This window comes from Cyrtonyx montezumae, unplaced genomic scaffold (assembly GCF_038088225.1).
Source record: "Cyrtonyx montezumae isolate F1298 unplaced genomic scaffold, pur_monq_1.0 scaffold_12, whole genome shotgun sequence".
In the NCBI taxonomy this organism is placed as follows: Eukaryota; Metazoa; Chordata; class Aves; order Galliformes; family Odontophoridae; genus Cyrtonyx; species Cyrtonyx montezumae.
The window spans coordinates 15144407-15166667 of NW_027071848.1; the positions used below are offsets into that span (position 1 = coordinate 15144407).

General features: G+C 42.9%; 1 protein-coding gene across 1 annotated transcript in view; it reads left to right on the top strand.

Moving 5' to 3' along the window:
* Window positions 1-18609, top strand: part of FGF9 (fibroblast growth factor 9) — a 33169-nt gene extending 14560 nt beyond the window's left edge. The window contains exon 3 of the mRNA XM_065730114.1: window positions 16235-18609. Within this exon, the coding sequence (XP_065586186.1) occupies window positions 16235-16480 (246 nt within the window). The 3' untranslated portion in view covers window positions 16481-18609. The remainder of the gene's footprint in view (window positions 1-16234) is intronic.
* The last annotated feature ends 3652 nt before the right edge of the window (window positions 18610-22261 follow it).

Genomic DNA, 22261 nt, shown 5'->3' on the forward strand with positions numbered 1-22261 from the left:
CAGCAAGCTGCAAGGAGTCCAGGAGACTCTTGGAGTCCATTTACAACAACATTCTGGTTCAGATATTGAAGAGACCCTCCAGAGATGATGTGTTGCTGGACCTGGTGCTTACCAGTGTGGAAGAGATTGTAAAAGAGGTTTTGTAATTGTAAAAAATATCAAAGACAGCCTGAGCTGCAGTGATGATGTCCTATTGAGTTCATGATCTCAAGGAATGAGAGCCTGACAAAGGGTAGAGTCAGGACCTTGAACTTCAGGAAACTGAATTTAAAACTGTTTAAGGCATTTTTGGATGAGCTCCCCTGGGAAACTGTCCTTAGGGACAAAGGAACAGAACAGAGATGGCAGCGCTTTAAGTATGCCTTTCTGAGAGAACAAGAGCTCTCCACCCCTCAGAATAAGAAAGCAGGCAGAGGAGGCTGGAAATCAGCATGACTGAGCAAGGACATGCTGGTCAGGCTGAAGGAAAAAAAGCGTAAGCAATGGAAGCAGGGATGGGTGGCCTGGGAAGAATATAGGAATGCTTCCTGTACGTGCAAGATTGGAGTCAGGAAAGCCAAGGTGCAGATGGCATTGAACTTGGTGAGAGATATGAAAAACAACAGGAAGGAATTCTTTAGATATATTGGGCAGAAGAGACAAGGAAACAGAATGTGCCCCCTTTGATAAATGAAAGGGAGAGCTGACCTCCTCAGACATGGAGAAGGCTGAGGTACTTAATGAGTTCTTTGCCTTGGCCTTCATGGGCAGTCAGGTCTCATGCCTTTTGTGTCCTTGCATATCTAAGTGGGTGTTGAGGGAGCGAAATGTCTCAGTGTTAGACTGGAGCAAGTCCGAGACCTGAAGCTGAGGTTGAATGTGTACAAGATGACTTGCATCTCAGTGTTTTGAAGGAACTGGTTGATGTAGTTGGCAAACTGTTCTCCATCATATTTGAAAAATTGTGGCTGTCAGATGAAGTTTCTGGTGACTAGAAACATAACTCCCATATTCAAGAAATTGAGAAGGGAAGACTTGGGGGATTATGGGCTGGTGAGCCTCACATTCATGCTTGGGAATATCATGGAGTGGACCCTCCTGGAGGAGATCTTAAGGCATGTGTGAGACAAGGTGGTGATCTGAGACAGCCAGTGCAGCTTCACCTAGAGCAGAATATGCCTCACCGATATGGTGGTCTTCTGTGATGGAGTGACAGCGTTGATGGACAAAGGATGGGCTACTGATATTGTCTATCTGGACTTGTGCAAGGCCTTTGACATAGTCCTGCATCTCATTTTTATCTATAAATTGTAGAGATACAGATTTAAAGGCTGGACTATTAGGTGGATAAATAATTGGTTGGATGGTTGTAGACAGAGGGTTGCTGTCAGCAGCCCTATGTCTGGTGGAGATTGGTCATGTGTGTTGTTGCCCAGGGGTTTGTCTTGGGACATGTACTCTTCAGCATCTGTACCAACAGCAAAGACATTGGGATCGAGTGTATCCTCAGCAAGCTTCCTGATGACATCAACTGAGTGGTACAGTTAACACAATAGAAGGGAGGGATGCTGTCCAGAGCGATAAAGATGTGCTCAAAAAGTAGGGACAGGAGAATCTAATGAGGTTCAACAAGACCAAATGTGAGCCGTGTTGCACTTTGGTCAAGGCAATCCTGGATATGAGTACAGACTGGGAGAAGAACTCACTGAGAGCAGCCATATGGAGATGGGCTTGGAGGTTCTGGTGTATGAAAAGCTGGACATGAGCCAGCAGTGTGCACTTGAAGCCCGGATAGCTAGCTATATCCTGGGCTGCATCAAAAGAGGAGTGGATAGCAGGGAGAGGGAGGGGGTTGCCCCCCTCTGCTGTGTCTTTGTGAGGTTCCACCTGAAGTACTGCGTCCACATCTGGGAACATCAGTACAGGAAGGATGTGGAGATGTTGGAGTGTGTCCAGAGGAGGGCCATGAGGATGATCAGAGGGCTGGAGCACCACTCTTGTGAAGAAAGGTTGAAGGAGTTGGGCTTGTTCAGCTTGTAGAAGAGAAGGCTCTGGGGAGACCTCATTGTGGCCTTCCAGTACTCGAAAGGAGCTTACAAGCAGGAGGAAGACCGACTTTTTACACAATTTGACAGTGATAGGAGAAGGTTGAATGGCTTTAAACTAAAAGAGGTGAGGATTAGGTTAGATGTTGTGAAGAAATCTTTTAGTTGGAGGGCAGTGAGGTGCTGGCACAGGCTGCCCAGAGAGGTTATGGATATGCAGTCTTTGGAGGTATCTGATGCCTGACTGGATGGGATCCTGGGCAGCCTGATATGGTGTTTGGCAACCCTGCCCACATCAGGAGAGTTGGAACTGTGTGATCTCTAAGGCATCCTCCAACCTAAGTCTTCTATGATCAGCACAGAAAGCCAACCGTATCAGGGGCTGCATTGAAAACAGTGAGGCCAGCAGAAATATAAGGAAAATATCACAAACTGAGGCATAGGAAGTTCCACACAAATGTGCATGGAAACTTCTTCCCAGTGCAGTGACGGAGCCCTGGCACAGCTGCACAGAGAGGTGGTGGAGTCTCCTTCTCTGGAGACGTTCCAGACCCGCCTGGACGCCTACCTGTGCAACCTGGGCTAGGGAGCTGCTTTGGCAGGGGGTTGGACTCCATGATCTCTGGAGGTCCCTTCCACCCCCTACAGTTCTGTGATTCTGTGATTCTATGCCAAGGGTAGCGAGGCACTGGCACAGGTTACCCAGAGAGGTGGTGGATGCCCCATCTGTTCCTGGAGACATTCATGGTCAGGCTGGATGGGGCTCTGAGCAACCTGATCAAGCTGTAGGCATATCTGTTCAGTGTGTGGAGGATGGACCTTTAAAGATCTCTTCCAACTCAAATGGTTCTTTGATTCACCAATTTATATGTCTTCTGGGCCTGGATGTGAAGGAAACTCAAAACTTATAAGAAATTCTGTGCAAACAGTATCCCAGCAGTGATTAAGTGCAGGAAGAGATTTGGGATCTAACAGGCTATGAGTGCTTGGCAGAAGGTCTGTGAAGAAGAATGACAGGTTGAAGAAAAGCAAAAGCAAAAGGGTCTTAGAGAGAAACAGAGGGTTGGAACAGCAGTTGCTGCAGTGAAGCTGAGTGAGGTGCAAAAAGGTATAGGCACAAAGTTTTCAAGCTACAGAAAGGGAAATGGAACAGGAATCTTTACAAACTCTCTTTAGAATAAGTATGTAATACATAAAAATATATAATTTATAGCATATATTGTACAATATAAACTATACGGATGCAGGTTGTTCTGTCCATGAGAGTACAGTGTGCTGCCTGGGCTATTGACAGTCTGATAGACACCTTGGGTGGTCACTTGATTCACTTGATGAGCTGACAAAGTGTGGGCAGCTGCACCACAGCTAATAGAAGTGACCATTTCCCATGAACTTGGTGTTGCTGAATGATGAATTGAAGCAGGGAACCTGGAAATCAGCCTGGCCATGCTGAAGGGCTGTGTTCAGCTGTGGTGGATCCCTGTCCAATTCACTGTGTGGCCTTAGGGGAGAACAAACCTGACCAAGGGAGGGTTTGCTTCTGTTAGGGACAGTGCAGGTGCTTACCAGCTTCAAGTGTCTGTGAACCTCTGGCTGCACAACTTGTGTTTGGGGCAGGATCTGGGAAGCTGCAGGGCTCTGGGTCTCACCTGGGTTATGCTCACACTGTAGGAGGATGTTGAATGGAAGAAGAGGGCCTGAGAGATGAGCTTACTAAAGTTGGATAGTGTCAGGAAAGCTTGCCATTTTACTTTAAGTGGGAATTTCTTCTTCTAGAAGTGAGAAATATGGTTGCTCTATGGACCAGGCTCTGAGCAACCTGATCAAACCTTAGATGTCCCTGTTCATAGCAGGGGAATTGCACCAGATGGCCTTTAACAGTCCCTTCCAACTCAAACAATTTTATGATTCTAAACTGCAGGGCTGTGTTAGGTTATGGCCCAGCTGAAAAAAAGTATTTAAAATGGGAGTTAGTGGAAAACTTGTATGACAGATGACAAAAGAACTGAAGGGAAGACAGCAATGAGGAGTGTTGAGAGGTATTAGACTGCAGTGAAGGTATTGCTGGAGTTTTTATGAGTTGGTCCTTGAGCTGGTTTTACGCTCTGTTTTTATTAGGGACATTAAACATCTTGTCATAAAAGAAAGTAGTTGTGTATTATTGAAATTTGCAGATGTTGCAAAGTTGGGCAGTATTTTCAGCACAGAAGTCTGCCTCATGGAAGGGACTCTGTGACCTACAGTGCAAAAAATGTGAATTCATAGGCTTGGGCTCAGGGAGAGCTTTCAGGGCTGCTGCTCAGATTTGTTCCAAAGGCAAAGTGCAATTCTGGTCTTTTGCGATAAAGATGATGAATTGAAACTGGCACATGTATAGAATGGGATGATCAGAGGGATGAAAAAGCTATTTAAATGGCAGAGTTTAAAGATCTTCACTTATTTAGCCTGCAGAATTTAAACTGAGAGGATGCACTCTTGGTCTCTGTAAACACATTGAAGTTTAGTGCCAAGAAGAGAAAAATGTCCTTGAAATAAAGGACAAGAAAAACGGTTTTAATGGGGCATAAGAAAGGCTGGATAACTAGGAAATTTAGGGTGAGAAGGAAGTGAGATTCTGAGCTAGACTTACGAATTTCTGAAAGGAGGTAGCAGATGAAACTGAAAGTGCTTTATCCACGCACTTTATGGTAGGCAATACATCTATTACTGTGGACAGTTTCTTCATTGAAGGTGTAGTTCTGGGAAGAACCCTAAAACTTGAGATTCTTAGGTAGATTTGCCTACAACCTCATCTGTACCTTTGCAGGTAGCTTCTCTCTGCATTTGGAGGGGCAGCTTTGCTGAAAGCTGTGTACTGTTGTATGTGACTTTTACCAGTGTTGGGGGTGAACGCAAGCCAGCCAGCAGAATGGTAGCAAGGCATGAAGGATTCTGTAGAAAGAAAGGTCTTCAGAAAAAGAGGCACTGGTGTTGGAATACCTGATAGGTGAATCCATGCACTTAACCCAGGGTGTCTGGGAAAGCTGTGTGTGAAACTGCAGCTACTGTGGTTCTTGTTAAACTAAGATTTCAGCCTGTTTTTTAGATTAAACTTTCACAGATCCTAACACCTGTCACCACAGGCTGCTAACAGTGCCCTGAGGGATAGGTACTACGCTTTTCCTCAGGTCTTGGATTTTCCTCAGAGGACTTACTCCAGGTGCTTGCTGGGTTGGATGTTAGTTTTATAGGAGAGAAAACCCTCAGTGATCTCCTTACCTTAATCTCTATGACACTATGCTGGACATGGATTATCGCTATATTCCTGGAACAAAAGAGTTTTAGAATATCTTCTGTTTGCTTATATATCAATAAATGGAATGTGTCGGACAGTGTCTATGAATATAGCTATGCTTTGATAAAGCAAGATCTTACTTGAACCTTGGGTACTGGCCTGATGGTGCCAGCCAGTCTTACAGAGGCAGAACTGTACTGTGAACCCAGGTCCTACCCACACAGCAAGTGCTGGGCTCGTTCAGCTTGAATTTCTTCAGATTTGCTTCTCTGTGGTTGTACAGCTCCGCAGTTTCTGTTGCCCTGAATGTTTTTGGGGCCAGCCTTGTTAGTGGTACAGGAGTGTGAAAAGCTTCTGCGTACTGAGTTGATCTGAGAATAGCATGTTGAAATGACACTCTAAAAGAGCATCATCAGCAGTGACATACCGAGATATGCTTGGGGATTATTCGCTGCATCAGATAAAGATCTGATGTGCTCTGTTTCTGACTCAGGAGCCAGTGGGATGTGAATGTGGCTCTCTTTTCCACTTCACCATTCATCATTTTCAAAGGCAGAGCAGAAAAATTCTGCCCTGCGGGGACTTCGTTAGGGATTTTGTCTAGGTTTCGATTGGCTTTGCAGTTTGAATGTGCTTGGGCTGATCTGGTGATGTTCAGCAATGCAGTTCATTTTTGTTGCATTCAGAAAGCTTAAGAAACAAAGCCTGTTACAGTGCAAATCCATTTTTTTCCCTTTTCTAAGGTCCTTTTGGCTTCTTTTTCATTCCTTTTGTAATGGCAGTCTTCTGCTGTTACTTTTGATCTAAAGCTGAGGTTTTCAATTTGTGCTCCATGACCGCTGCTGGGGAATAACTTGGCTTCTGCTGCACATGCTGCAAGCTCCTGAGCCTGGCCCAGGCTGGGCATCTCTCATCTGCTCAACTTCATTCTTTGGCTTCAACACAATTACAGAGGCACTGCAGTTGTGACTCAGGAGAAATTTTGACTTGATTCTATTACAGTTGACATGACACTGACTTTAATGGAAGCAGGATTGGACCTGCTCCTGTAAAACCACCTATTAATTTTATAGTTATGTCAGCAGACCCTGATCAAGATAAGAGCACTACCGTATTCATCATTTTAAAAACCTAAATCTAGACAGAGTACCTTCCTGTAAGAGTCTGCAGTATAAAGATAGTCTTTTAGCATATAAATGTTTATTGCTTTTGAGTACCTAAGCAGATATTTGGCCTGCTGGTGCCTTCATTAGGAAAGCATCTAACATCCAATCTGAACTCAGAACGGGAAACTTAGTTGGGAAGCTTAGAGTAAAATCCTTCATGTCACTTTAGAATATACAACTGTATAAAGTTTAAAATGAAAAAAAAAACAAAAAACAAAAAGCCCTCATGATCTTTTTTGCACTTTAAAAATTGAATTCTGCGGAAGGTCCACTTGCTGTTTGTATCTGGTAGACCAACTGCCTGATCTCTAACCTCTTCACTCACCTGTTCTGTTGAAGTTACTACTATCTATTTTTTTTTCCCAGCAGACTTCTTTCATCAATGCCAAAATTAACTGCATGGCTCAAGTCTGACCCATTAAATGACAGGTTCTGATGTTGTGTGAGTGTGAGTAGCAGGGGGACAGCAGAAGAGCAGGGCCACCTGACTTGTTTAAGAATTTGATGGTTCAGCTGTGACACTGGCAATCTAAGTGAGGTCACAGCTGCACTAAAGATATGTAGATTTTTCTTTTTTGTCCACTGTATGAACATCTCAGAGCAGCAGATAGTGGAGTGCTACAGCTTTTAAAGCCTCTCTGCTAAATTTGCTGTTTTCCAAGACTCCAGTGGTGCTTGACATTTTAGTGAGGAAGACTAGATCTTTCCAAAATGCAATAGCCTGGGATGCTTTGCTTGATGATACTTCAAGTGCATCCAGATCAATCCCCTTACAGAATGACACTGTGGTCAGTGAAATCCCATTCTCTGAGCTAGCACCTAGCAGATGTTGTTATTGGCTTTATATGAAGCCATCTGGAGACTGGCTTTTGTTGTCAGTCCTTGGCCAAATCATCATGCTGAAATGATAAAACATAAACTACTTGAAAAGGATGAATTTTTGTCACTACATATCTATTATAATTATTTGATCCGTTTAGCAATGTGTTTTATGAAGAGCCTTGAGTGTTCTGCAGCCTTTATGATGACACTGTGGAAGGATCAAGTGTTTCTCTAATTATGGGTAACTCAAGTCTGGGGGGTACCCGCTGAGTGTTTAGACTCATGCAGATCAAGTACTTCTACCCTTTGTGCTATAAGGTCTTTCAGAATGCGATCCTGCAGAAGTCATACACCTTCTGCTCAAGGAGGACCATCTCTTTTAATCTGATGTTCTCTATGTAGAAAACTGCAAAGCAAAATAAAAAAATACTGATGAAACTGTTTGATACAGTGCTCAATCTTAGTTGCATTTAAACAGAAAGCAATTTATTTATAATCTCTACTCACTTAGAAGCTTGACTAGCATTTCAGTTGCACAGCCTGAAGAATATGTGTATAGCTACAGGAGAGCAGACCTGGGTTGACATACATGTTGTCTTTTGATAGAAGAGAATTTGTGGAGTGGGGGACTAGAATGTGTCAGGTTACAGCTTTCAGTAAATCTAAGCATGCCTGAAATGGCTCTTTTAGTATCTTAAAATATTTGCTGCCTTTTTATCATTGCAAGCCTGATTGAAGTTTCATTTAAGCTGATGGTAACTTTTCTGCTGTTTTCTTTAAAAATTGGCTCAGTCCTGTATCCGGTTGCATACCACCTTGTTTTCTGATTCTTGGAAGGGTTCAGCCAAGCATGATGAATTAGATGCTTAGATAACATTGATGACTACAGCTCTTGATTATGCCAGGGAAACCAAAAATAAAATAGAGCTCAGAAGTGTGAATAGTAAGCGGCAGGGTATGGTTCTGGTCCCGCTGGCAGGGACAGAGGGGAACTCACCTGCTTGTTGGCATAGTTTTGGAAAGTTGACTTCTTCCCCTTGCTGTGCATGTGGTTGCCAGCATGGAGGAGGGAGCTCTCAGCTCTCAGGGGAATGACACTGTGGCACTGTACAAGGCCTGTGGCCTCTCTCTGGAATGTTGGCTTGACCTCCAACTGAAGGTGTTGCACTTTGGTCAAGGCAATCCTGGATATGAGTACAGACTGGGACAGCTCATTGAGAGCAGTCCTGAGGAGAAGGACTTGGGGTTTCTGGTGTATGAAAAGCTGGACATGAGCCAGCAGTGTGCGCTTACAGCCCAGATAGCCAGCTATATCCTGGGCTGCATCAAAAGAGGAGTGGATAGCAGGGAGAGGGAGGGGGTTGCCCCCCTCTGCTGTGTCTTTGTGAGGTTCCACCTGAAGTACTGCGTCCAGATCTGGGACCACCAGTACAGGAAGGATGTGGAGATGTTGGAGTGTGTCCAGAGGAGGGCCATGAGGATGATCAGAGGGCTGGAGCACTTCTCTGTGAAGAAAGGCTTGAAGAAAGGAACTAGGCTTGTTCAACTTGGAGGCCTCACTGTGGCCTTCCAGTGCTTGAAGGGAGCTTACAAGCAGGAGGGAGACAGACTTCTTACACAATTCGACAGTGATAGGAGAAGGTTGAATGGCTTTAAACTAAAAGAGGTGAGGTTTAGGTTAGATATTGCTAAGAAATCTTTTATGCAGAGGGTGGTAAGGCACTGACACAGGCTGCTCTGGGTGCCCCATCCCTGGAAGTGCTCAAAGCCAGGTTGGATGGGGCCCTGGGCAGACTCTGCTGTTTGGTGGCAGCCCTGAACACAACAGGAGTTTGGAACTAGATGATCTCTAAGGCACCCTCCAACCTAAGCCATTCTGTGATTCTATGATTCTGTGATGTGCGAGCAGAGCCCAGGTGCTGAGGTGGCAGTGGGCCATCCCCCTGCTCACTTGGCTGGACTGTGTGGGAGCAAACCCTGAGGGGCAGAAGATGGCTGCTGGTAGGCAGCCTGTGTTGGCAGGTGAAAGGTCCAGCACTGAGGGGCTGTTCTCCTGTAATGGCTTTGTGTCTGGGGAGGGTGTGCTTGAAGTGTGACAGCTGCTGCAAACTTGAAACCTCCAAGGAGCAGATATCACTAAAACCATGAGCTACAAATTTGGCAGTGGCAGAAATGGGTGGGGGTCTAATGGGCATCTCTCACTCATGTTGGATTGCTCTCTAAACAATCCTGGCTTGCTGGATAGTGTAGGGCTGGATCCCCACCTGCTTCTGCCTGGGGACGTCTGGATGGTGCAAAGGACATGGGAGTGGAAAAGAGGGGCAATGGGGCACAAAGGAGAAATCATGAAGGTCCCCTTGTTATTCCATTGCTAATGCTGGAGCCTGCTGACTTTGCTCAGGAAGTGCTGGTTTTCTGCTGCCTTCATCAGGACATGGAAATACCACTATTCCTGTGCCAGCATAGCTGCTTTTTATGGTAATGCTCCCAAGGAGACTGGGCTCTGCCAGCTCTTACGAACTTTTTGTGTGAAAGTGTTTATCTTCAGGCACTCCCATAACTGCTTCACACAGTGCAGTATATTCAAATATATATATTTTTAATATTTATGTATTATTTTTAAGTGAGTGTGTATGTATTATAAAGGCCTATAAGGCCTTTATGTAATAAACTAAAAGTTTGGGAGGAGAAGGTGATGAACACTCCATCCATGTCAAAGGATGGAGTCAACTGGGTGACCTCAGGTAGGGAAAATGCAATTGCCCAATTGTGGTTTTGTCATGGCACTTGCCTCACTTCTCTTATCTTCTGCTGTGGAATATGAAATGCATGAGAATGGTAGCATGGTGCCTGGGTATTTGCTAGGTCTGTCTTTCGGCAACGCAAGGTTTCCTGCCTTCTTGTGCACTGCTCATGGAGAAGCAGTGGTGCAAACACATTAAAGAAAACTAGTCCTTTTGACAGGTCTATTTTCGTTCTTTCTTTTAGTTGTTCTGTGAGATTATTAAACAGTGTTCTGAAATACACTGCTAAAGAAATGCTTTGGGATAACTCTGACACTCACTGCACCAGACATTCACTCTGCGGTGCTTGCCTCACACTGCTCTCCGCTAACTTAGGAGAAAAGTGGCACTGCCCAGACACTGTGATTTGGCTTCTGATTGTGGCTAGAGGTTGTCCATGCAGCCAGAGACTTCCCAACATAGCATGCTGAACTGCACCTTTATTTATGACCACTCTGGATGAGTGTTAATTATTAGCTGAAGATAGTGTGTTCTAGAGGCTGTTTGCCTTATGGCATGGGAAGGGCCAACCATATGTAAAATGCATGTGTTTGTAGGCAGAGGAGCAAAGAAAACCACTTCAGAGGAGAACAGGGAATTTTTTGCTTGCTTCTCTTCACCACATAGGCAGTTTTTATTAATGTTATACAGGCATGAAAGGGATTTGTGTGAACTTATTTAGGAGACAATCTATTTAAACATAATTTTATTAACACAGCGTGGATTAGCACAATGATAACACACAGCAGATATGTAGGAAGTGCTGACTGCATCGTATATGCTTCTTTTTAATGGTTGTTTGGACTCCTGGACTAGGCATTTTCTTGTGAAGTTCCTGTATTGATTCAGTGTAGTAGTTTACCTAAGGCAGAACTGTATGTGGCATGGAGTCATTTGCTAAACATGAAATCTGTTCGCTGTGGTAATAGGTCTGGTAATCAGAAGAGCCATTCCCTTTGTCTTTTTGAGCTGTTTCCTTTTGTCAGATTGCAAAATAAATTTGAGTTTTAGCTCTGCAAGTTTATTAAAAAAAAAGGAATATAATATTGATGAGATTTATACAGGACCCTGTACTGTGCTTTCATTTATGAAAAAACACTAATGTCTTACCATCATTTAAAATCACGAAATCCTCCTCTGGGCATTATTTTTCCTCTTTCCACTTATTTCCAGTTAGCTGCTTCACAGGGATATCTATTTTAAACAAGCTGGCAAAGCTTTCTTTGTGGTTGCTGTAACCTGCTTTACTAATTCACGATCTCACTCTTAATGGGTCTACCTGGAAATAGAATAATATGATTGTTTTACTCCGTATTTAGCTGCTAACCAGATGTTGTCAGGTTTCTGCATTAAATCCGCTGGTTTATTTGCCCTTGTAATGGGTGCATCTTAGAACACTTCAATTACTTGAACACTGGAGTTAAATAAAAGCTTAAAAAAACAGGTAGAGCGTGGGAATGTATTAAAATGGAGATCGATCACTTCGTAGTGGAATACTATATAAACAGCCCTCATTGAAAACATGTGCTATGCAGTGAAACATATGATTTATATAATTTTGAGGTCACCTCCTTATTTGGTCCCTGAATTGAATGATTTGCTCAAGGCAGACATCCTCCCCTTCCGCAGGAATGCAGGTTGCTTTCCACTACTGCTCCAGCTGGGTATGTTTGGTATTTGTGTCAGCCTTCAACGGAGATGTCTGGTGACATCAAGTGCAGTGCAATGAAATAATGCCACTTGAAAATAATAGAGAAGTCAGTTGATTTTAGAAGTTCTGAATCTAAGGTCTAAATATTTTCAGCAGTATTTAGGGACACTGTAAAGGTCACAGCCAGGAGAAGGGAAGGGACATGGAACTGTTAGAGAACATCCAGAGGAGGACCAGAAAAATGATCCAAGGGATGGGATGTGTCTCCTACAAGGACAGTCTGAGAGCTGGGGCTGTTCAGCATGGAGAAGAGAAGGTTCCAGAGACATCTGAGAGCAACTTTTCAGTATTAAGGAGGGCTGTAAGGAGGCCAGTCTCTTTAGTAGGGTCTGTTGTGATAGAACAAGGGGAAATGAGTCCAGTCTAAAAGAGGGGAGACTGTAGTTGGTATAAGAAAAAAGTTTTTGATAATAAGAGTAGTGAGGCACTGGCACAAATTGCCTGGAGAGGAGGTGGGTGCCCTGTCCCTGAAGACACTCAAGGTGAGGCCGGAGGGGCTTTGAGCATCTGATGGAGCTGTTGGTATCCCCATTCATTGCAGGGGGTTGGACTAGGTGGCCCTCAAGGGTTCCTTCCGGCTCCAATGATTCTGTGATTCTATGAAATGCAGCCACCTGCAATCAGCAGGCGTGATCTCTTCCCTGTGCTTGCTTCCGGCGGGTTTCCCATCCTAACCTGGTGAGGCAACAAGGTGTGTGTTGGCAGGATGGACTGGCCTCACCCCTCCATTATCTTCATTTCTGGCAGAATAAAACACGTGTTTAAAGTCTGAGTGTGGACTAGTGTTGAGTAGTGTTGTGGTAGTAGAGATGAATGTGCTAGTGCCTATCAGATCTGGCCTATCTTGGCACCACATGAACCATCCTTGTATGGATCTTCCAGAGTATGGGAAAGGATATACTGGGATTTTATTCCGCACATTCCTCATATATAAGCCCTATTTCCAGGGCATAATTCCAGGTCAGTGGCATTTATTTCATAGAATTATAGAATGGCTCAGGTTGGAAGGGATCTTAAAGCCCACTCAGCCTCAGCCCCCTGCTGTGGGCAAGGCTGCCACCCCCCAGCTGAGGCTGCCCGCAGCCCCATCCCACCTGGCCTTGGGCACCTCCAGGGATGGGGCATTCACAGCTTCTCTGGGCTACATGATTTATTTCAGTGATCTTTGGCTACAAACAGAATTTCTAGGGAACTGTTTAATGAATTTCTAAAGAAAATATTGAACTTTTCTGAAAATGTGATTATTTAACTTTTCTGAATGCATGATTATTAGTATACTTACAGATCTGACCCCGCATCCTGATTGCACTATGAGGCTTTTGTTGAGGTATGTTCCTACAATCTGCATATGATTTTCTTAGAATTATAATAAAGGGTAGAAGAGAAATAGCTGTGGTGTGAGCGAATGAAAAGTAAAAGGAGGTTTTACTTGTAAAACAAAGATTCAGTTTGTAAGCCTGAATTCCATTGTGCTCACCCAGCATGCAGACCTTATCCAAGGTCTCCCAGCTAAGTGCACCACAGCATTGTCATAATCGATCAAACCTGCCAGATAAATAGAGGCTATTTTAAAATTTCTCCTTCAGGGCATGGGGAAGTACTATTCGCACAAAGATAGAAATTTATGATGATGCTAAAAAAAAAATGCAGATGAAGTGAATAATTAATGAATTCAAGACAGGACTGAAATATCCTCCTAAAAATGTTGCTATTTTTAGTAGGGAGCACTTCTGCAGTGCTTGTCATGTGATTCTATTGCCTTCTGAGAGCAGGAAAATAATTTGCATTAGTTTCTCTTTCCCCGATGGACTGATAGACCCAGCGTATAGTATCTCTTAGCATCTGCTTTTGCATTAAAGCAAAGAAAGTGATTTTAAACATCATGCAAAATAAAACATTCATGAGAGCTGTGCTTAAAGATGATCTTTATAGTAGCTGAATATTTTTTGCAGTACTTAGAGTCTGTACAAGGGGCTTCTGCAATGTGCCTAACATTTGACTGCTGCAGATGTCTGGCGATACATATTGCTGCTGCAATTTCTAGCTGTCAGACTGCATAGGAGGAAATTTTCAATAGCTGATTGCAGGATTTGGCTCACAGATGAAGATTTAATGTAAACAGTTGCGTATTTCTTTTCCTTCTCTAAACAGCATGGGTGTTGCTATGTTTGAACTATTTCACAGCACCACAGGATGCCTGAGGTGGGCAGGGACCTCTGGAGGTCACCTGTTTTACCCCCTGCTCCAGTAGGGACACCAGAGCAGGGTGCCCAGGGCACATCCAGGCACCTTTGGAAGATCTCTAGGGAGATAGACTCCACTCTGCTTCACACAGTAAAAGTCTTGTAGTTGGAAAATAACATTAACAATTATATACAGCATCTCTGCAGAACTGCTCGTGTTTTGATGCACTCTGCTCAGCTGAGCCCGCAGGGAGGGACATCTGGTGGTAGAACAGTTGGAGATGCTGTGAGGAATGGGGCTGCGGTCTTCTCTTCAGCCAACTGGATCCATTCAGCACCAGTGCCTCTGCCTTAGAGAATTTGCAAGTGCTTAACATCCCCCCGCCTGGCCCCAGGGGGAATTTCTCCTTTCTGAGAGGTGATGAGGCTCCCAACACCCATCAGAGAGAGTCAAACTGCTTGCTTGCTGCCTTTCTAGACTAATAGAGTAATCACAGGTTAATTTTAGGAAAAACCCCTCTAAATCCTAACCATTTAGGCATTGAAGAAGACCCTGGCTTTGCAGTCCAGTGTCCAGTTAGTATGTGGAATACTGACTGGTGGATGTCCTGTGTGGGTCTGTTCCTGGTTGACTCCTTGAGAAGTATGTAGGACTGCCTGGACCCAAACAAGACCCTTGTCCCCAGGGCCAGTGGGGTGCAGAGCCCTCTTGGGAAGCATGGTACTTGCCATGCAGTCAGCAGGATGGAGTGTCACCCTGAGGACATAGTGCTTTCGCCAGAGCCTCTCGTGGATTGTTGGGACTTCTCCACTTCCAGTGGACCCAAACCCTTTGGTCACAAGGTGCATGCTGAGCTGACCTGGCTTTGTGGATGAGGAGGTGTTTCTGGGCATATCCTGAAACAGTAGCAAACCCTCTGGACTGAAGCATCTTGCTTTGGGAGAAGGTTTAGAGTTGTGAGTCCTGAGACACAGAAGTGACCTCCAAAGACACCTTCAGCCCCAGGCCAAGATTGTGATGGTACATTTTGTGAAGCTCCTGCATTAAGTTGAGGATGGTGTTTTTTGGAAGGAACTGGAGTTTGAGATATACTCTTTGGTTGTGCTCAATTGTAGGTGTGTGTGCCATAAAAGCTTTGCTGTACCTAGGCCTTGATGTCTGCTTTTCCATCTCTGTTTATCTAAAAAAGTTATTTAAAGTTTTAATTGTTGTTAAGGCATATGCACATATGCTTTACATATTTACATGTTTACAGAATCCAGTGTTGTGTGGAGTTTTGTAATAAAGAGGAGATGATCCTCAAGTAGAAATTGAATTTAGTAGATGTGAGTGCTATTTCAAATGATAGCTCTTTTTAGTAAAAATACTAAATTATCATTACTATGTTTTCATACCAACTGATAAGCCTATGCCCCAGTTTATTCTTCCCAATATTCCATTAGCTTTCCCGTATTAGAGACTAACACTTTTATTCCAGTCTTCTTTCTCAGTCATTTATGTGAGCACTTCCTAATTCATTCAGGTTATAAACAACTGGTTTTTAAGCCAATTCTTTCTGCTTAGTCTAAAAGAGTGTAGGTTGTATGTACCACCTCACTGAGAAGGTATATAGGAAGGAGTGGGAGTCCCTGATGCCTGTAGTGGCATCCATAGGTTGGAACACAAAGAACAATGCTTGTAAAGTCTGGAGGCCTTTCCTCACCTAAATTCATCTCAGCTCTTGGAGACAGTGCTCCCATTTGAGGTTTCTGCGAGTTGTGGTTCTGTGATGACAAACCAAATAATGGATATTGAATTGTATCCTTTGTAATTAATGAGATGCATTGAGTACTCCTTGTGATGAAAAGATATAGAGATTTTAAGACTTCAAATGATATTACCACTCTACAAACCTTTTGTAATGTCTGTTCAAGCACTTGTACTCATGATCAAGCAGTTGCTTATACAAGTCCAGTAATATTTTGCGAGCTACTTTGGGATGATCATAATTTAAAATCCTTGTTTTCATTTTCATTTGGTGCTGTTTTGATTTTGACAACAGCACTTCTGGAGAATCATTTTTGCTTCACACACTGTGTTCTGTTCATGTGACTGCTTTATGAAATACCCAGCAATACTTCTTCATGTAGTTAAAACTGAGACTATTGCAAGTATTCATTTTGTGGTTTGAACAAGGAGGTACTGATTTTGAGCAGAGAAATTAGTAACTCTTAACAAAACAGATTATCTTTATGACTAGCTCCTCACTACTTTTTCTTTTCTTTTCATAGGAAAAATTAACCCAGGAGTGCGTATTCAGAGAGCAGTTTGAAGAAAACTGGTATAACACATATTCATCAAATCTATATAAACACGTGGACACTGGAAGACGATACTACGTTGCGTTAAATAAAGATGGGACTCCAAGAGAAGGGACTAGGACTAAACGGCATCAAAAATTTACACATTTTTTACCTAGACCAGTGGACCCTGAGAAAGTACCCGAACTATATAAGGATATTTTAAGCCAAAGTTGACAAAGACAATTCCTTCACTTGAGCCCTTAAAAAGTAACCACTATAAAGGTTTCATGCGGTGGGTTCTTATTGATTAGCTGTGTCATCACATCAGCTCCACTGTTGCCAAACTTTGTCGCATGCATAATGTATGATGGAGGCTTGGATGGAACATGCTGATTTTGTTCTGCACTTAAAGGTTTGTCCTCCTGGAGGAGAGCCTATGCCCACTCGCTTGATTTAGTACGAGAGGGAGAGCGCGAGAGAGTGAGTGAGAGCGAGAGGAAGCGAGAGCGTGAATGGGAGTGAGAGAGAGGAGCCAGAGGGAGGAGGAGAACGGCCTGATGCATGCTGGGGAATGGACACGCTTTTAAATTTTTGATCAGTTGTACTTCGTCATATATCAGCATAGCTGCCATACTTTGATTCATCGGGATTTTTGGCTGGTGGCCTGCTCAAGTGTACGCTGCATTTACAAAGGCATGGAGGGTGCAGTCTTACATAGACAAGAGACTTTTCAGTTAATCGCTCGCTGGGTCTCACCCCACTGAGTTTAAAGCAAAGACCTCTTAGTAAAAAATAAAAATAAAAAGTTAAATTTATTTATAGAAATTCCAAAGGCAACATTTTATTTATTTTATATATTTATTTATTATATAGAGTTTATTTTTAATGAAATATGTACAGGCCAGATAGGCATTTTGGAAGCTTTAGGCTCTGTAAGCATTAAAATGGCAAAGGCCACTATGAACCTGTGGTAAATTCATGCAAGTAAATATAAAGGTGCATGGATAAAAAGAATAACAATAAAAAGGTAATAATAATAAATTCTAGTGACCCTCATGTACTAAAGGCGACAATCTCTTTTGTGCCCATATTATTGTAAAAGTATGCATACCACTCATGACACTGAGTACTCACTCTTCTGACTGCTTGTTTCATAGCTTACCCCCAGAGGATTAAAAAGAAAACTGGGTCTCCAACTATTTTTCTGTGTCTGTAATATTTCATCTCTGATAAAGTGACTTATTACATCATTGTAAACTTCACGGCTGTGGAAAATATAGGGGTTGGAATATATTCTACTTGTTAAAACCTATTGCAGATTATACCAAAGCTAAATGATAAGTACGCTTTTATTTTTTTTTCACTAAAGCAGAATGCCAGAAACAACATAAGTAATATCAACAGTTGTACTAATTTTAAGATTCCTCGAATAGCACATAAAGGTTTCCGAGGGCAAGAACCAGGCTAACAGGATCACTCTTGTAAATGTGTTTATTTGTGCACTTGACTATCTACTATGAAATTATACAAGTTCCATAGGGGTCATTGTAACATCTCTTATGAAAAATTGCTTTCAGTGTGAACTGTCATAATACATGATATTAGCACCCTTCTTAAAGTAAAACTTGCAAAATGAAACTAATAAATCTCTATCAATTATGACAATGGGGGGAAAGTATTAGACTTTTTTTTTTTTCTTAAAGTATGTTCAAATATTCATGAACTGTGAAATAACAGTATGTAATATTTAAGGAACTGTAGCATTTTATGTTTAGCACACAAACACATTGATAAGCAGTTACCATTTGGGAATTAATCTGTAGGAAGAAACATTTTATTTTCTCCAGTACTCTGAAGGTAAAAAAAGAGAGAAAAGTCACGTAAGGCCCATACAACGAATGCATTTTGGAGCTGTTACATCCCTTAGGGTCTGAACCTGGTGCCTTTAATGTGAGCACAGCTTTTGCTGTGAGATCTGCAGGGAGCAAGATAACCTGGCTGCCCTTGGCAGCACTAAGACTGAGCCAAAATGCACTTTGGCGTAGCAGCAGTGGTAGCCTATTTGTAATTATATAATCCCGATGTGTTTTTGCTCTGATGCACACCTGTCTGTGCGATATAAACAGATATGATTTGAAGCAAAAATCTGTTCTGGAATAGCTCATGGCTTGGTGTCCTGAGCGAGCGGGTGCTCCCTGTGCTCTGCGGGTAGGACAAGCTATGCCTCAACTGGGAGATACTAGCAACCTTCACTAAAGCATGGCATATTGGTGTAATGATTTTGAATGATAAAGATACATAAAAGCAGTTTGTTGATTTGTAAGATGCAGTCAGACACATGCAGGGGCTCTAAGCTCCCTCATCTGAGGCCAACTTGCAGCACAGTGGTTAGTTTCCAACCCTTTCAACCTGCATGTAAATGTGGCAGCAGGTTCACCAGGGGCTGAATGGCTGGTCCAGGAGCATGAAGCCTTGCTGGAGCTTGAACAAGTAAGTGAGCTCCTGGGAAGTGCTGGGTTCACCACTCAGTGTCAAACAGATGGATTGTACTGCAAGGAAGGGAGGCTGTGACGCTGCGTTTTGGCAGAAAATCTTGCGTGTGCCAGGAAGTGAATGGCAAAAGTTAAAAACCTGACATGTGGAGGCCACAGTGCTAGGCCGTGGATTGGGTCTTAATGTTGATTTGGATTTTTAATCATAGACAAATCATTACTACTCATTAACATGTTCTATTTAATTTTTTTTTTGTATTTTTCTAAAGAAAAGATTAAAACCAAGAAAAATGTTATGAGTTTATGGCAGTCCATATAAATAAACTGTATCCAATTTACTCTAATAACCCATAATGGTGTGTAAATACTGACTTTCTGTAAATATAGAAACATGTAATTTAACATAGGCATTACTGTGAGACTGGATGGTCCAGGAGATGGCAATTTACCACTCATTGCAGGTTGACTGGGCCTAATCCAGCCTGGCTCAAGGATCGAACAACAGATTTTGTTCAGTCACTTGTGCAAAATGAGTTATTTCTGTTTGCTTTCTGGTGGGGTGGGCAAAGCCTTAGTCCCCTGGGTACTGGTTGGCTTCTGTGCCAGGAGCACGGATGCGCTTCTGCTCCTTGCTCCTCCCTGGTTTGGTCCTAATGCAGGGCTGGAAGCAGCTGAGCTGGCATGGGCATGCATGTGCTGCTGCTGCCCCACAGCCATGCACAAACAGACCTCTTCATTTCCTATTGCTGCCGATCTGACACCCCTTACCAACTCTAAAATTCACTTTAAGAGAAATCTGAGGGGGAAAAAAGAGAAATTGGTGTTATATACTTGACATTCTGTAATGGTGTGTAAAGTACATACAGAATTCTGTAAATTGTATAAATACATTGCTATAGAATTTTGAAAATTGGTATTATTTGCTTGATGTGCCTTCACAGCATTTTCTTGTAACTGTGTATATCTGTAATAATGGCATTGCAAAAAGACATCATCTTTTTACGCCTGGAAAGAATGTGAGAAAATTTCAGAAGGACCAAGACCAGGAGTATTTTCTTTCTTTTTCGCTAAGTTGGAAGAAAGAGGAGAAAAATTGTGGCAAAAAGTGGATAAAGTTTTTCACCCAAAGTGGATCTGTCAGCTACTGGGTGAACAGCATGGGCAAAAAAGGTGATGGAGATTGAGAGCAATGTTATGGCACTGACTGGTTTGGGGCTGCAAGCATGCCATATCAGGCTGCGCTTCCAAGCCAAGTGGGGTGGGTAAAATATTGGCAGTGCAGGAGCAGAAAGAGAAAAATCAGAAAAAATTTCTTAGACTATCACTAATCTGTGCACTGAACATTGAACTGCCCTCTGCCAGCTGGAAGGGAAAAAAAAAGCCTCTCTGAATGACTGGTGTCATTTGGAGGCTGGAGATGAGACTATCCAATTTTTGAAAAAGTCACTGCCCTGTCCTCATGGAAGAAGATCATAGAGTCATAGAATCATAGAATAACCTGGGCTGCAAAAGACCTCAAAGATAATATAGCTTCAAGATAAACGTGTTTAATACATACAGATCACAGGGAAGTGATCAAACTGCTTTCAGGGCAGTCTTAGGTTTGCTTGGAAATGGAAAATGGCAGGAGGTAGGAGAAGATGCACCTGGAGCTTCCATGTCTTCACTGCACGTTTCTCAGAGTCACTTCCATCTCCATTGGCCACCTAGTCCAACCCCCCTGCAATGAACAGGAACACCTTCAGCTCCATCAGGTGCTCAGAGCCCCATCCAGCCTCACCTTGAGTGTCATCAGGGATGGAACACCTACCACCCCTCTGGGCAGCCTGTGCCAGTGCCTCACTTCCCTTTTTATGAAAAAAATTGACATATCCAATTACAGCGTCCCTTCTTTTAGATTAAACCCTTTTCTCCTTGTCCTATCATAACAGACCCTGCTAAAGAGTCTGTCCCCTTCTTTCTTACAGCCTCCCTTTACACACTGAAAAGTTGCTCTCAGGTCTTCCTAAAGCCTTCTCTTCTCCAGGCTGAAGAGCCCCAGCTCTCTCAGTCTCTTGTATCAAGCAAAGAGGCAAATATAAGCTCCAGCTCTGCTACCCATGACTATGGAATCAGAAAAAAATGGGCTGCCACCCATGCTGGGTACCTTATTGTTCAGGTTTCTATCCCAGCTCATGACTTCTCACATGGTCTCTGTGAAATCCATTACACACCATCCTTGCTTTGCAGTTGTGGAGATTTGGCTCCTTACAACTGCAGCTTCTATTGCAGAAGTGCAAAGTTCTGGTTTCTAAGTTCTACTGAAATCCTGGGGACTTACCCCCTGCTGCTGTGGCTAGGTAGGTGTAGGCAGCTGTATCTGGAGGTGGGACCTCAGTGAAGAAGAAACCAAGATTCTCCTCAACTCCTCAGTATTTTTTCCTTGTGGCACATTATTTACTGAACTAAGAACAGAAACCAGAAGACTTCTGATTTCCAGACTTTTATCTCTGCTCTTAAAGTGCTAGAGCTCTCCATGGGTTGCTCACAGAGCAAACCTGCCCTGCCTTAGAAATAGTTTTCACCTTCAGAGAGCATTACAAGGGGGTTTTGCATCTGCCCCTCAACCCAGTATCAGGGACATCAGCAGACCTCCTTTTGTCAGGAAGTGGAAGAGGCCTGCTGCCCAGGACCTTGCAGTTGAATGTTTCACACTGTGAAGTGAGCAGGGCATGAATAATTAGGTTTCAAATCTAGGATTTATAAAATTTATCTACCAAGGACAAAAACACCCACAACAATTAGTGATTAAAACAAGGGAGATGCTATTGTGCAAGGTGTCTCAATGGTTCTGTTGTGTGATTGACGTGAAAATAGAAATAAAAAATATTTTTAATGGTCAGGAAATTTGCAATGAGAAGAATAATCAAGTTCAACCTGCTAAGGAGTTCATAAAACAGTTCTGTTGCCATTTTCCCCCACCAGTGATTGTATACCTTTAATAGCTTGTAAACATTTTCCTCTACCTGATTCTTTTGGAAAATATTCCTTCATTTTTCATTCAGTATTTCTGAAGTCTGGTTTTCAACATATGATTTTTTAGAGCTATTCTGGTCTTTGCCCTGAGGCAGGAAAGTCAGCGTGTGATCCTTGGTTAGGACAGACGACTGCATGCATTACAAAGATGCTGCAGTGATGCTCAGACTGAGTGGTGTAGTCCATTGGATGACCTTGTCCTGTGGTAGCTATCAGTGGAGGACTGCAACATTATTCATTCCATAAAGCATAATAAAGATGTTATCATAGGAGAGATCTTTTTAAATAATCCTTAAGACACACAGAGTTTATGAAGCTAGTCTCTCAAACTCACACTCACAACTGTCCTACCATGTCTAGCAGTGTATAAATTACAGTTTAGCTGTGTATTGCTTACTGATGCAGAAGGTTTTCCTCATAGCAAAACAAAGCAAAACAAAACAAAAAAGAAAAAACTCACTCTTTTTTTTTTTAGTTCAGAGGAAGGTATTTTTATATGCAATGCTCA